The sequence below is a fragment of the Oryza sativa genome, chromosome 3 (assembly GCF_034140825.1).
Source record: "Oryza sativa Japonica Group chromosome 3, ASM3414082v1".
Taxonomy (NCBI): Eukaryota; Viridiplantae; Streptophyta; class Magnoliopsida; order Poales; family Poaceae; genus Oryza; species Oryza sativa.
In genome coordinates this window covers 3,024,785-3,037,411 of record NC_089037.1, presented here as the reverse complement: position 1 = coordinate 3,037,411, position 12,627 = coordinate 3,024,785, and the positions used below count along the sequence as shown (strand labels likewise).

The 12,627-nt window shown below is 45.6% G+C and overlaps 2 protein-coding genes across 2 annotated transcripts; both read right to left on the bottom strand.

Moving 5' to 3' along the window:
* Positions 1-497: 497 nt before the first annotated feature.
* LOC4331667 (expansin-A19-like) lies at positions 498-1,777 on the bottom strand. Its single transcript, NM_001417221.1, has 3 exons — positions 1,557-1,777; positions 1,124-1,439; positions 498-1,018 (listed from the first exon to the last, which is right to left on the bottom strand). The coding sequence occupies exons 1-3, from the start codon at positions 1,675-1,677 to the stop codon at positions 706-708; spliced, it is 750 nt and encodes a 249-aa protein (NP_001404150.1). The 5' UTR covers positions 1,678-1,777; the 3' UTR covers positions 498-705.
* A 3,870-nt stretch (positions 1,778-5,647) lies between these two features.
* LOC4331666 (expansin-A18-like) lies at positions 5,648-7,130 on the bottom strand. Its single transcript, NM_001417220.1, has 3 exons — positions 6,917-7,130; positions 6,424-6,739; positions 5,648-6,153 (listed from the first exon to the last, which is right to left on the bottom strand). Exons 1-3 carry the CDS (start codon positions 7,035-7,037, stop codon positions 5,841-5,843), a joined length of 750 nt encoding a protein of 249 aa, NP_001404149.1. The 5' UTR covers positions 7,038-7,130; the 3' UTR covers positions 5,648-5,840.
* Between the last annotated feature and the right edge of the window lie 5,497 nt (positions 7,131-12,627).

The window sequence follows — 12,627 nt, the reverse complement described above, 5'->3', positions numbered from 1 at the left end:
CCTGACCGAAATTCAACAATATTTTCATATATGCAAAGAAAAAATGGAAATTTTCAACACAAAAATCACAAAAAAATTCGTTAAGCACTTATGAGTAAAGACTTTTATTAGGTTGCATGCCTAGAAGAAGTAGGGATGTGAAAATTAGAGTTTAATCCTATTAAATATAGTGGATTGTAGGTTGCATTTAGAATTTTTTGATATTTCGGTCTATTCGGTTAACCGAGGAGACTAACCAAATTGACCGAACAAAATTCGGTCTTTCACTACCTAGGACCGAATTTTTCGGTTTCGGTCTTTTCGGTTCGGTCTTTTTCTGTCCACCCCTAACCCCCGTAGTTCATTTTCTATGAGTAGCTCAACTAGCTCCACTCAAAAAATGGAGGATCTGTACCGTTTGGCACAGCTCTAACTCTAGGTAAGTTGGAGTTGGGAGCTAGAGCTGTGCCAAACGGGGCCGAAGAAACCACTAGCACATACACATTTTATGATGCATACAGACCGATGAAATGTGATTTTCAGTAGCAATTTCACATAATTTAATAATGATTTCCTTGAATTGCAACTCAAATTACATCCATCAGTTAGAAATCAATGAATGATCCCAACTGAACAATCGAATAAATGATCCCAAACAAGAATGATCGATCGTAGACATTCAGATTTCAGATGACGATCTCGATGTTGTCGACGTCTGAACCCTGCTTAGTAGTCGAATTGGTGGTAGGTGCTGAATGTTTGGCCGAACGACCACCCCGCCGGCACGGCATCGTCGAAGACGATGGTCTGGCCGCCGGTGGAGGTGACATTGAAGCTGAGCGCCTGTCCGGCCAGTCCAGCGAGACACTGCCAATTGGCGCCCCAATTCCTCGTCATCTGGATCCACCCCGTGCATGACCCCTTCACCGACATGCTCGCGATCGACCCGCTCCCGGCCATGTTGGTCACCAGCACCAGCTCGAAGTAGTTGAACCCGTTGATGGTGAACCTCACGCCCCCGTACCTCCAGCACTTCACCCTGCAATTCATAGCATAACGGTTTAGCACAACACACGTACTGCTTCGCTTCAGAATTCACACATACAAATTCAGGAGATGTCAGGTCGGTAAATGTGCTTATTACTGTTGGTAGAGGATGGGGATGATGCCGGCGTTGTAGATGCCAATGTTCTCCCAGGCAGGTTGGGACATGTCGAAGTGAGGGCGGGTAGCGTTGCACCAGCCGCCGTATGGGAGGTCATAGTTGGGCGGACAGTAGTTGGTGCCCGTCACGGTGATCGCCTTGCCGAGCTTGCACCAGTCGGGCGCCTTGCTGTAGTCGCAGATGATGAGGTAGCACTGCCCGCACGACGCGCCGTCGTTGAACAGCGGCGTGCTCAGCGCTGCGTTGTTGATGCCGTACCCCTGGTCGTACAGGTTCCCGTACCCGCACGCACCACCTGTATGCACACATACGCACATGCATCCGGTTAATCCATGGCAATCAAATAAATCAAATTCAGTCGTACGTGAGTCGGACATTTGGGCCGTATGTGGAGTAGACGACGTATACGTACCCATGGTGCCGGAGCCGTCGGCGCCGCCGTAGAACGTGGCGGTGCCCGGGAGCCAGTCCGACCTCGCCGGTGCAATGCAGAGTGCAACAACGGCGAGCAGCTGCAGGAAAATGTTCCCCATTTCCTCTTAGCTAGGTTGAGCCTGTGCAGTCGATCGAGAGTAATTAAGCTAGATAACTAGCTAGCTAGATATTGTTGTGATGAATGGATTTGGAGGTGAGGGATGTATGCGGCAATGGTGGTGCTTATATAGTACTATGATCTAGGAGGCCTGCATGCAGAGGCGTGGATTACATATTGCAAGGGAATGATTGTCGTAGGCATTATTGAAAAATGCGATCACTGTTCCAACGATCGTTGCACATGGCTGATGGCTCTGCAACGTCCAGAAATTGACTTATGCGAAATGATGATTAATTGGTTTGCTGGTCTAAGCTCTACGTACCGTTTCCTCCATCAGAAATGATAAGTCGTATATTAGCATTATTCAGTTCAATCTGAACACAAGTCGTTGCGTTTTCGCAGCAAGAACAGAAATGCTCTGAACATGCATGCTTGCGAATGTTTCTATGCTAGTCAAGCATGCATAGCTAAACTGAATGTTAGCCATACAATCTTTCTAACTACATATCGTGTTTACCTTTTCTTTTAGTGATTTTATAGTAGTTAAGTAGGTACCGAGAGGAGCTAAGTTTGCATTAAAAGTTTTGATACAGTACATCTTAGGAACTGTAAAATTTATCTTTCTTATTGTTGTTTTTCCTCTTTTGTGTCAGTTATGGGATTTGGAGTGTTAGGACACGTTCTTTCCAGCTTAACGTTTTGTCTTATTTAGCGACACGCAAAATAAAAACTTTATTAGCATATAATTAATTAAGTATTAATTATTAAAAAATATAAATCAAATTATTTTATTTTGAAAAGGTAGTATTTTTAATATAGAAAGTTTTGCACGAAATACATCGTTTAATAGTTTAAAAAACATGCTAATAGAAAACGAGTAGTAGTTAAGCTCAATTATCTCTTTAGAATGTGCCTTAAGTACCCATGTAATCTTTAAGTATGTGTGTGAATATAGGATCGGATTTCTATCCATCATCTTAAAAAAAATTAAATATACTTCCTGATGTGCCAAACTGTAATATATCAGTTTTACCAGCCAGAGATGAAATTCTAAATCAGAAATATTTCACACACAGATTTCTCAACGAGAAATTCTCAATCAGTTTTAATTTGTAATAAAAAAATATGCATCTGCTCATTTATTGGCTACCTAAATTCGTTCCGTGAAATTCTTAATTAGTACGGAATTTTTCAAAGTTCTTAATTGGACAAGCGAGAAGTTGGAATGGAAAGGACGTTGGAGTATTTCACTTTTCTGAATCAATTATCCTTTCAGTACCACCTAACTACAACAGGCTCAACTCCCTTGAACCCTTTGCAGCCGCTGCTTATTTTTTTCTCTCCCAAGTTCCAACTACTGGCGAGCCAGACATTGAAATAGCCAAATAATTTGCATTATCTTGTTCAGTGCTTGAGGTCAACCAACAAGAATCGTATGATGAAAATAGTAAAAAAACTCTATTTCTATATGATTTATTTATTTTGCTGATGAATTCCACTACGATTAGTGGGAGCGCAAGGTCTGCACTCTTCATTGCACGTACAATAGCAATAATTTTATACCTTGCTTCTTTGAACACATAACTAACCGTTCTGTTCATTCAGGGGGCATATTCAATTCACATCTGTATCCGCCATTGCTCTATTGCAGTCATAATTAATTGAGTAATACTCATTGTTTGCCCGATCGATAGATTATAGTAATAGATTAATTAATATAGTACACCACCATGTAAGTCGTTTAGTATCAAGTTTCAACTGAAGCAGCTGCTCTAACGATAATCATGCAACGGCAAACCGATTATAGTGCAAGTTTTTTTTCAGACATGTTCAGAACAGCAATTCACCCTGTATATATTTAAGTTCCATTTCGTATGGAAGTTGAGCACATATTCCTGGAACAGAATGATTAACTTCAAGCATTATCGACTTTGACATGCCTTGGTTTGATTTAATTTTTGCAGGTTTTTTTAGACAAAATGGCTTAGTTAGGCCCAACGAATTATTGTAAGAGACCTGATATATCTAAGAGAGGATCTATCAAAGTCTATATATTTTGTGACATGAAATCCAGCTTATATCTTTTAAATTTTGGACCGTTAGATATACTTTAAGATTTGTACGCAACAATTATCTTGTCATTTTCCTCCCCTCTCCCCCCCCCCCCGCGCCCTCGCCCAGCCGCATGCAGCACGAGAGCGAGGCGAGCTCCCCCGACGCCACCACCCCATGCCAGTGTGCCACCGCCCGACCTCGCCGGCTAGGGCAGGAGGCGTGAACGGCACCAGCGAGCCCCCCTCTCCCTTGGCCCTCCGACTGGCTTCGCCCCCCCTCCCCCCTCTCTGTCCACTCCTCCTGAAGTCGGTGACAACAAGGTGATCTTCCTTGTTTCTATCGACTCCCTACCACTGGATCCACCACCATTAGCCACTAGCCCACTACCTCTTAACTAGTCGCTTTGTTTTGGCCCCGCAGCCAATGCCAGCCCACCGCCCTCCTTCATCCCCACGGTTTCGGGGGCGCTACTTTGTTGCCCGCCCAATTCCACCACCTACTACCAGTCTTCCGCCGATCACGGCCATCTCTGTAAAGCTGGCGGACTCCCCCTCTTCCCCCTCTTCCCACCCCTATCACCCCAACCCCAATCCGGATCCTAAACAGTTAGGATCGTCGTTGTTGTCCGCTAGAGTTCAACAAGGTCGTTAGAGTTGGCTAACTGGAGCACGGATGGCGAAGCAGATATGAAGGTTAGAAGTTTGTAAGATTTTACCTCCTTTTTTTCCTATCGAATGTCGAATGTGGTTTAGTAATTCAACTTATTAAAATTGTAGCAGCTGGAATTACCGGTTTAACCATATAAAGCTTGGAATTGATAGGAAGTGAAACTGGAGACCAGCCGGTAGAGGGTCGCATCCGCGAAAACACTGAAACGAGGCACCGGAAAACACACACAGATCACACATGTTATGCAAGTTGTCAAAGAAATGTTCGCAAAAACAAGTTGTCAAAGAAAGGCCGAAGAGATTTCTTGAAAATGAAATGGTTTAATTGGCTTGTTTGAGTGTCACACGGGTTTGGGTTGAACCACCGAAGGCCTACATGCGTAGTTGGGTGAGCAAGCCCAAGGATGGAAATTTGGTTTTGGGTTGAACCACCGAAGCCCGAAGGCCTACATGCGTAGTTGCGTGAGCAAGCCCAAAGGATGAAAATTTGCAGCTCAATCAGACGCACACACAAACATTTTTTTTTTGAAAAGAAAAGAAAACACACACACAAACAGATGAAAATTTGCAGCTCAATCAGACACACACACACAAACAGTAAGGTAGCGTAACAGGTCCGGATTTAGTTTTCTTCCATGCATATTGCTCTAGTACTCCCTCCGTCTCATTTTAAGGGCAACCATAAGTTTCCGCGCCTAATTTTAATCGTCCGTCTTATTTAAAATTTGTTTATAATTAGTATTTTTATTGCTATGAGATGATAAAACATAAATAATACTTTACTTGTGACTTATATTTTTAATTTTTTTCAAAATTTTTCAAATAAGACAAACGGTTAAAGTTGGACGCGGAAAACCATGGCGACGGAGAGAGAGTAGCATATAGAGAGCACCACGCTTTTAAAGCGATCTCATACTTCTAGAATCAGTAAGATGGTACTAAATTTTACGTGCATTTTTTTGGGCCTTTGAGATTTTTTTTCAGAAATTATTGTCTAACTACATGGGCTTGCCCATATAATTCCAACAGTCAAAGGGTGGTGTCTAGATGAAAGAGAGTACATTAATTAAATGTATATTAAGACGCATCAACAATGCATAGTACAAAGAGATATATTTGTATAGTATCCATGATGAAGAAACTACTACTAGCTAGCACGTACACATTTCATGATATACGGGAATACTCGTGGAATGCAATCTTCAGTAGCAATTTCATATCATTTAATAATGATTGCCTTGGATATATTGCAACTTAATTTACATCCATCAATTAGCAACTGAACAATCAAATGAATTAATGATCCCAATAAACAATGCTCGATCTTAGAGCGCTCTAGCTTAATTACAAATGAAAACGAAGTATGAATGCTCGATCGATCAGACATTCACATTTCAGACGACGATCTTGATGTTCCTGATGTCTGAACATATATAGCTTAGTAGTCGAACTGCTGGTAGGTGCTGAAGGTTTGCCCGAACGACCACCCCGCCGGCACGACGCTGTCGAAGACGATGGTCTGGCCGCCGGTGGAGGTGACGGTGAAACTGAGCGCCTGACCAGCCAGTCCGGCGAGACACTGCCAATTGGCGCCCCAATTCCTCGACATCTGAATCCACCCCGTGCTTGAGCCCTTCACCGACATGCTCGCGATCGACCCGCTCCCGGCCATGTTCGTCACCAACACCAGCTCGAAGTAGTTCAACCCGGTGATGGTGAATCTCACTCCCCCACTTCTCCAGCACTTCACCCTTCAATATAATCCATCACACCACAACGTGTTAACTATTTCATGATATCATGCATATATATATATATATATATATATATATATATATATATATATATATATATATATATATATATATATATATATATATATATATATATATATATATATATATATATATATATATATATATATATATATATATATATATATACACACACACACACACACACACAACTTCTTCGTTTTAGAGTGCTTTTACGGTGGTCTCTACTGATAGTATTATTCTTACTGTTGGTAGAGAATCGGGACGATGCCAGCGCTGTAGATGCCAATGTTCTCCCAGGCGGGCTGGGACATGTCGAAGTGAGGGCGGGTCGTGTTGCACCAGCCGCCGTAGGGGAGGTCATAGTTGGGCGGGCAGAAGTTGGTGCCCGTCACGGTGATCGCCGTGCCCATCCTGCACCCGCTGGGCGCCTTGTCGTAGTTGCAGATGATGAGGTAGCATTGCCCGCACGACGCCCCGTTGTTGAACAGTGGCGTGCTCAGCGCCGCGTTGTTGATGCCGTAGCCCTGGTCGTACAGATTCCCGTACCCGCACGCACCACCTGTTTGCACACATATGCACATCAGCGGTTAATCCCATCGAGACCATCCCATATGCACTTGTTCCAACATATATATTCCATCAGATTGTGTCTTGCATTATGCATGATGATGCATTGCCGTGCAATGGTTGACACAATGCGATGCGAGAGGAAATGGAGTAGACGACGACGACGTACCCATGGTGCCGGAGCCGTCGGCGCCGCCGTAGAACGTGGCGGTGCCCTGGAGCCAGCCGGACCTCGCCGGTGCAATGCAGAGTGCAAGAATCGCGAGCAGCTGCAGGACAATGTTCCCCATGATTTCCTGTAGCTATAGCTAGGTCTCCTGCGCAGGTGCAGCTAGATATTGTTGGGAAGAATGGATTTGGAGGTGAGGGATGTGTGCGGCATTGGTGGTGCTTAAATAGTAGTAATAAGATCTAGGAGGTCTGAACTCTGCAGAGAGGCATGGATTGCATACCAATTAATTAAGCTAGGGAATGATTGTCGTTATGCATTATTGAAGCATGCGAACACTGTTCCAACGATCGCATGCACATGGCTCTGCAAACGCCGAGAGATTGACTAACGCGTAATGATGCATGATTGGTTTGCTGGTCTAAGCTCTACTGTCGTCAGAAACTGTAAGTCGTACCTTGAAACTGAAGTTTCCAATCGAGTAGTTAAAACTGAACAGAAGTAGTTGTGACTTGTCCGCGGGGAATAACAGAAATGTTCCGAACAGCAGAAATGCTCTTGATCATTTACGCACGCGAATGTCGTTTCTGCTAGCCATCACGCAAGCTATAGCTGAATTGAATGTTAGCCATAGAGTCTTTCTAATTACATGTCATGTTCACACTGTTTCCGCTGGCTGAGGTAACAAACTATAATACACCCTTATTTTATAATACATAGCGCCGTTAACTTTTCATATAACGTTTGATCGTACGTCTTATTAAAATATTATACTAAAATTAGTTATTTTGTGGTAACTTATTTTATCATCAAATAAATTTAATCTTAACTTAAAATTTTACATATTTATATTAAATTTTTTTGAATAAGACGAATAGTCAAATATTATAAAAAAGTCAATGACATGATACATTTAAAAAAGGAGATAGTATTTCCATTTTCTACAGATCGGAAATGAAATCCTCAATCAGAAATATTTCACGCCAAAAAGATGCATCCGCTCATTTACTGGCTACCTAAATTCTTTTCTTGATTTTTTTATTAGTACCGGATATTTTAAGTTCTTAATTGGATAAGCAAGTAGATGGAATGGAAAGAAAGTAGGAATATTTCATTTCTTAATTAATTGTTCTTTCAGTGCTGTCTAATTAACTACAGGCTCAACTCCCTTGAACCCTTTTACAACCGCAGCTTCTTTTTCCTCTTCCAAGTTCCAACTACTCATTATCTAAAAAAAAGTTCCAACTACTGGCGAGACATTGAAATAGTCAAATAATTTGCATCATCTTGTTCAGTGCTCGAGGTCAACCAACAAGAACCGTATGATCAATATAGTAAAATACAACATTCTTTATGAATTTCTTGTTCTGATGAGTTCTAGTGCAACTAGTAATTAAACGGCATACGCTGTGAGCACAAATTCTGCACATACTCGGAAATACCGGTTGGTATGTTATACCTTGCTTCGTTGAGTACATAACTAACCATTTTGTTCATTATGGGTATCCGATTCACATCTGCACCCGCCATTGCAATCATAATTATTTGAGTAATATAGCACAATGTTTATCATTTTTTTGCATAATCAATTTATACCACATTTGCTCCAAATATAAGCACTTCCGTGTGTTTCCTAAAATATATCTGAAGGAGGACGTCTAGTTTTTTTAAAAAAAAAACGCATAGAAATAGTTATATTTTGGAACAGGCAACAAGTATTAAACCATCGATTAATACACTTTCAAGGTTGATAGTACTTATCGTCTTTGACAAGAACATGATCTCAAAAAATAATCCTGACCATTTTTTTCTATATAATATACATAAAAATATCAACAAATATATGATTTTATTGATGTACATTTGAAGTCTAATTTACACTTATGGTCTCTATATTTTTAAGACAAATATTTTAGTTCTGGTATGTTGGCAATTGTGGAAGGAACGAAACTCCATGTTTACTCTCTCTTCGGTACTAGTGGTTCTAGAGTCTATGGTCGTTAACTGGTGTTGTTTCTTTTGGGGTTTTCTTGATAGGGTAGTGTAACGCTCCGCTTTTCGTGAGACATTAAAAACTAATTCGGCAAAATCCTAATTGCGAAAATTTTCGTTTTTTGAGTGAGAGTCTAAGTCGTGCCATGGATCTCAATTCAATCCCGTTGTTCCCTCTCATCGAAATCAAAATCCTCTGCCTCAAATTTCCTCTTCCAATTCAAGTCTCCGAAATCTAATTCCGAAAGTCAATCCCTTCCTTTGAATCCTCGTCAAATACATTTCCGAATCCCAAAATATCCAAACTCCTGTTTTGTTTCCTTCCTTGACTCCTTGAACCCTTGTGTACAAAGTATCAAATTTAGATTCAAAACCCAAACTCCAAATCTCTCCAAATCAAAATCTTTCAGCAAAAGTCTATGCCTCCCTTGTCGATGGGCGGATTCCTCTCTCTCCCGGCCCATCCCCTCCTCTCGGCCCAGCTCTCACGCACGTGCGTCGCACGTGTTCGGGAGTGAGAGACAGCGCCGACTCCTTTCTCTCTCTCTCTCGACGTCGCTTCCCGCCGACGCCACCCCAAAATTCTGGCCGCGTCGCCGTTTCCCGCGCGCTCGCGCATGGCCGACCGGCAAGGACGCCGCTCCCACCGCCTTCGCCCTTCCCGCGCAGGTTCGCGCGTGGCCAACGCCCCGGTCGCCGCTGCGTCAAACCCCGGCGCCGCATGCGTCGTGCCCTGCCGCGCTACCGCTCCGCCGCTCCACGCCGCTAGCTTCCAAGGCCGAGAGAGGCAGCCCCTGTCTCGCTCGCCCTCTCCCTCCTCCTTTTCCCGTTTCGGCAAGGGTCAAGCCCTCCTTTCCCTCTTCCTTTCCCCTTTTTCCTGACCACCGCCGATGTCATCCATGGTCCCAGCCGCTCGTGGCCAAAGCGCGGACGCTGGTCATGCGACTGCACTAGCTCACCGCCAGCTCGCTCTCCTTGACCGCCACCAAGGTCGGTTTCCCTCCCTCCCCAAACCGACATCGCCTCCACTATAAAACCCAAGCCGTCCCTAAACCCCTTCCTCTCTCGTTTTCGCTCGCCTCACACCCACCGCGCCATTGTTGACGCCTTGCCGCCGCTCCCACCTCTTGCCTTCGTCTCTTCGCCGTCGCACGCGTCGGAGGCCGGTGCGTGCGTGGACGCGAGATGAGGACTCCGGCCATCCCTCTTCTTCCCATTCCCCGGCCCGAGGCCGGAGAGCTCGCTCCCGAGCCGTCGGCCGCTCGCCACTGCTGTCACGCCCCGAACTAGCCCCGAACGAAACTAGCCCGTGACGCTCCAAATTAACCTGTTAATCGATACCAGTCCCAGGAAACAGTGCTGGTATCACAGGAAGACAGTATATCACAGCAACAGAGGTCTCTTTATTATAGAATAGGAGTACAGTCATGTTGGGCTGCGGACAGATCCCGAGCTCACAACTGCATTACAAAAGGGAAAGCGGAAACCAAGACTTGGGCCAAACATCACAGGCGCGACTTGGGAACTAGGTCGAAACCCTAAAACTCATCGTAGCCGACTTGCTCCTAGAAGAACTCCTCGTCAGCGGGGGCCACATCATCTTCTTCAGCAACTGGGGGGGGTTATTTATATAGAGCAAGGGTGAGTACATGAGTACTCAGCTAGCCATGGGAATTAAGTGTTTAATGCAGGCTTCAAAGGAAAGGCTATTGTTTTTGCAATTGATTTTATTTAAACTCTTTTTTGAAACGACTAGGTGAGTGCTTCTCAAATGACACGGATGAGACAGTGCGTCTCGTCCGGTCGGAGTATGTGCAATGTATCAGTCTTTGAATTGATCAAGGTTAGCACCCGGCCAACAGCTTTCAAACGGCCACCCGGGCCTGGCTGATCCCATCAGCCGCCGATTTTCCAAACATCGAACCCATTCCACAGCAGTAATTTCACAAGCAGTAGTCAAACAAAACTACGCTAGGAATCACCTCACATCCGCCCATGACTGTGAGCACGGCTGTTCGAACAGTTTGTTAACCTCTGCAGAGGGGGTACACCTTACCCACACGACGTTACTAGCCTTGGTCACCCAGCCCGTGCATAACAGCCACGTCTGGTGACTTTGGGGCTTTCACGACAAGGCATTTCGAAAGCCGACACAGGTTCACCGTATGCCAACGAGAGGGGTCCCAGACTAACACCAGATTAGGTCCCAGACCATACTGTGCCAGGAAGCCCGGGGGTTCTCCCCGACACCACCCCGTTGAATCCACATGTCTCTTGGCATCAAGGCTCCCCCGATTAGCAATTTACTCAGCTAGGGGTGTCCCATTTCACCCATGTGGTCGCACTTGTCTTATGTTCGGATGTAATTCCAAGGAAACGGTCCTTAAGTGCAAGAGCGGGAAACCGTACTCCCGGTACGTTCCCCGGTCCGCGAATTTGAAAATTCATTTAGTTCGCAAGAGCCGACCCAGGTGTCGGGTTTTTCCAAGTCTTTTGTAAAACCCAAGTTTTACCCATCATTGGATATTTTTAAATTTGAGGAGAGGTGTCCCGATGCGCGTGCTTGAAGGCCCGTGCATCGAAGCACAACAGTCGACAAAGGGGGTTTAAGTGTTCAATAATTCAAGGAGGGTAATTGCAGCAATTAGGATTGGGGGGCCGGCAGGTTATCTCGCAAGCCACGGCCGAATTACTTGTGTAAATCCTATTCATGCATTATTTGCGGAAAAGAAATACTTAGATTTAAATTATAGGTGCAAGATGATCAAAGGTGACTTGCCTTGCTCGAGATCTTGAGCTTGATCCTCAAAATCCTCGCACTGCGGGTCTTCGGGCTCCGAAACTACACGAGAAATGGGACAACACAACAAACGGCGAAAATAAAGCCCTACTATTGACCTCTAGGCGTGCCATTAGATAGATCTCGAGATTTAAGGAATTTTGGAAGTTGAACGGAGTCAAACGGGCTTACGGTTGGGAAGATATTGAATTTCTAAGATTATTGGATTTTTTGTCTAAAGGAAAAGGATTTATTTAAATCCTTTTTGAAAAAAAAAGGAAAAGAAAAGAAAGAGGGAGGGAAATTAGACTTCGCAGGCGGCTCGGTCGAACTTGACGGGCCGGCCGGCCCGTGAAGGCGGCCCAAAGCGCGCGCGGGGGCGGAGAGGAGAGAGGGAGCCGGTGGGCCGGGTCCACCTTGCGTGGTCCCGGGTGGGACCCGCTTGTCGGCGGCATGGTTCACCGTACGGAGGGAGCACGCGACGCGGCGCTAGGGTTTGGGCGGGGCGCGGCGCACGCGCGCGGCTCGCGGGGGACTCGGGTGCGGCGGGCCCACGCGCAGCCTCGCGGCTCACCGTGGACCATGCGCACGGGGGAGGGTGGAACGAAGGGAGCGGCTGACCGGGTCAGCCGATCCGGTCGTGCCGAGGTGGCTCCGACGTGGCGCCTACGTGGCTGCCACGCGGGCCGGCGGGAGGTTGAAGAAGGCGCCGGCCGGAACAGACGGCGGACGGTGGCTGCGAACGGCGGGGCGAACCACGGCGATACAGGCGAAAGCGAGCACACCGGGTGGTTGCACGAGACGAGGAGAGACAAGCCAATGGCTCGGATTCGTCGGACGGGGCTCGACGGCGGTGGATTGCGGCGGCGGCAACCGGCGGCGAGGGAAGGGGGAAACGGCGACGGCGCGACGGGAGATCGATTCGGGCGAGCTAGAGCAT

Coding starts and splice junctions, on each gene's coding strand:
- LOC4331666 (NM_001417220.1), bottom strand. CDS start 7,037: ATGGGGAACATTGTCCTGCAGCTGCTCGCGATTCTTGCACTCTGCATT. Junction 6,740..6,916: donor CGACGGCTCCGGCACCATGG/GTACGTCGTCGT, acceptor GTGTGCAAACAG/GTGGTGCGTGCGGGTACGGG. Junction 6,154..6,423: donor GTCCCGATTCTCTACCAACA/GTAAGAATAATA, acceptor ATTATATTGAAG/GGTGAAGTGCTGGAGAAGTG.
- LOC4331667 (NM_001417221.1), bottom strand. CDS start 1,677: ATGGGGAACATTTTCCTGCAGCTGCTCGCCGTTGTTGCACTCTGCATT. Junction 1,440..1,556: donor CGACGGCTCCGGCACCATGG/GTACGTATACGT, acceptor GTGTGCATACAG/GTGGTGCGTGCGGGTACGGG. Junction 1,019..1,123: donor ATCCCCATCCTCTACCAACA/GTAATAAGCACA, acceptor TATGAATTGCAG/GGTGAAGTGCTGGAGGTACG.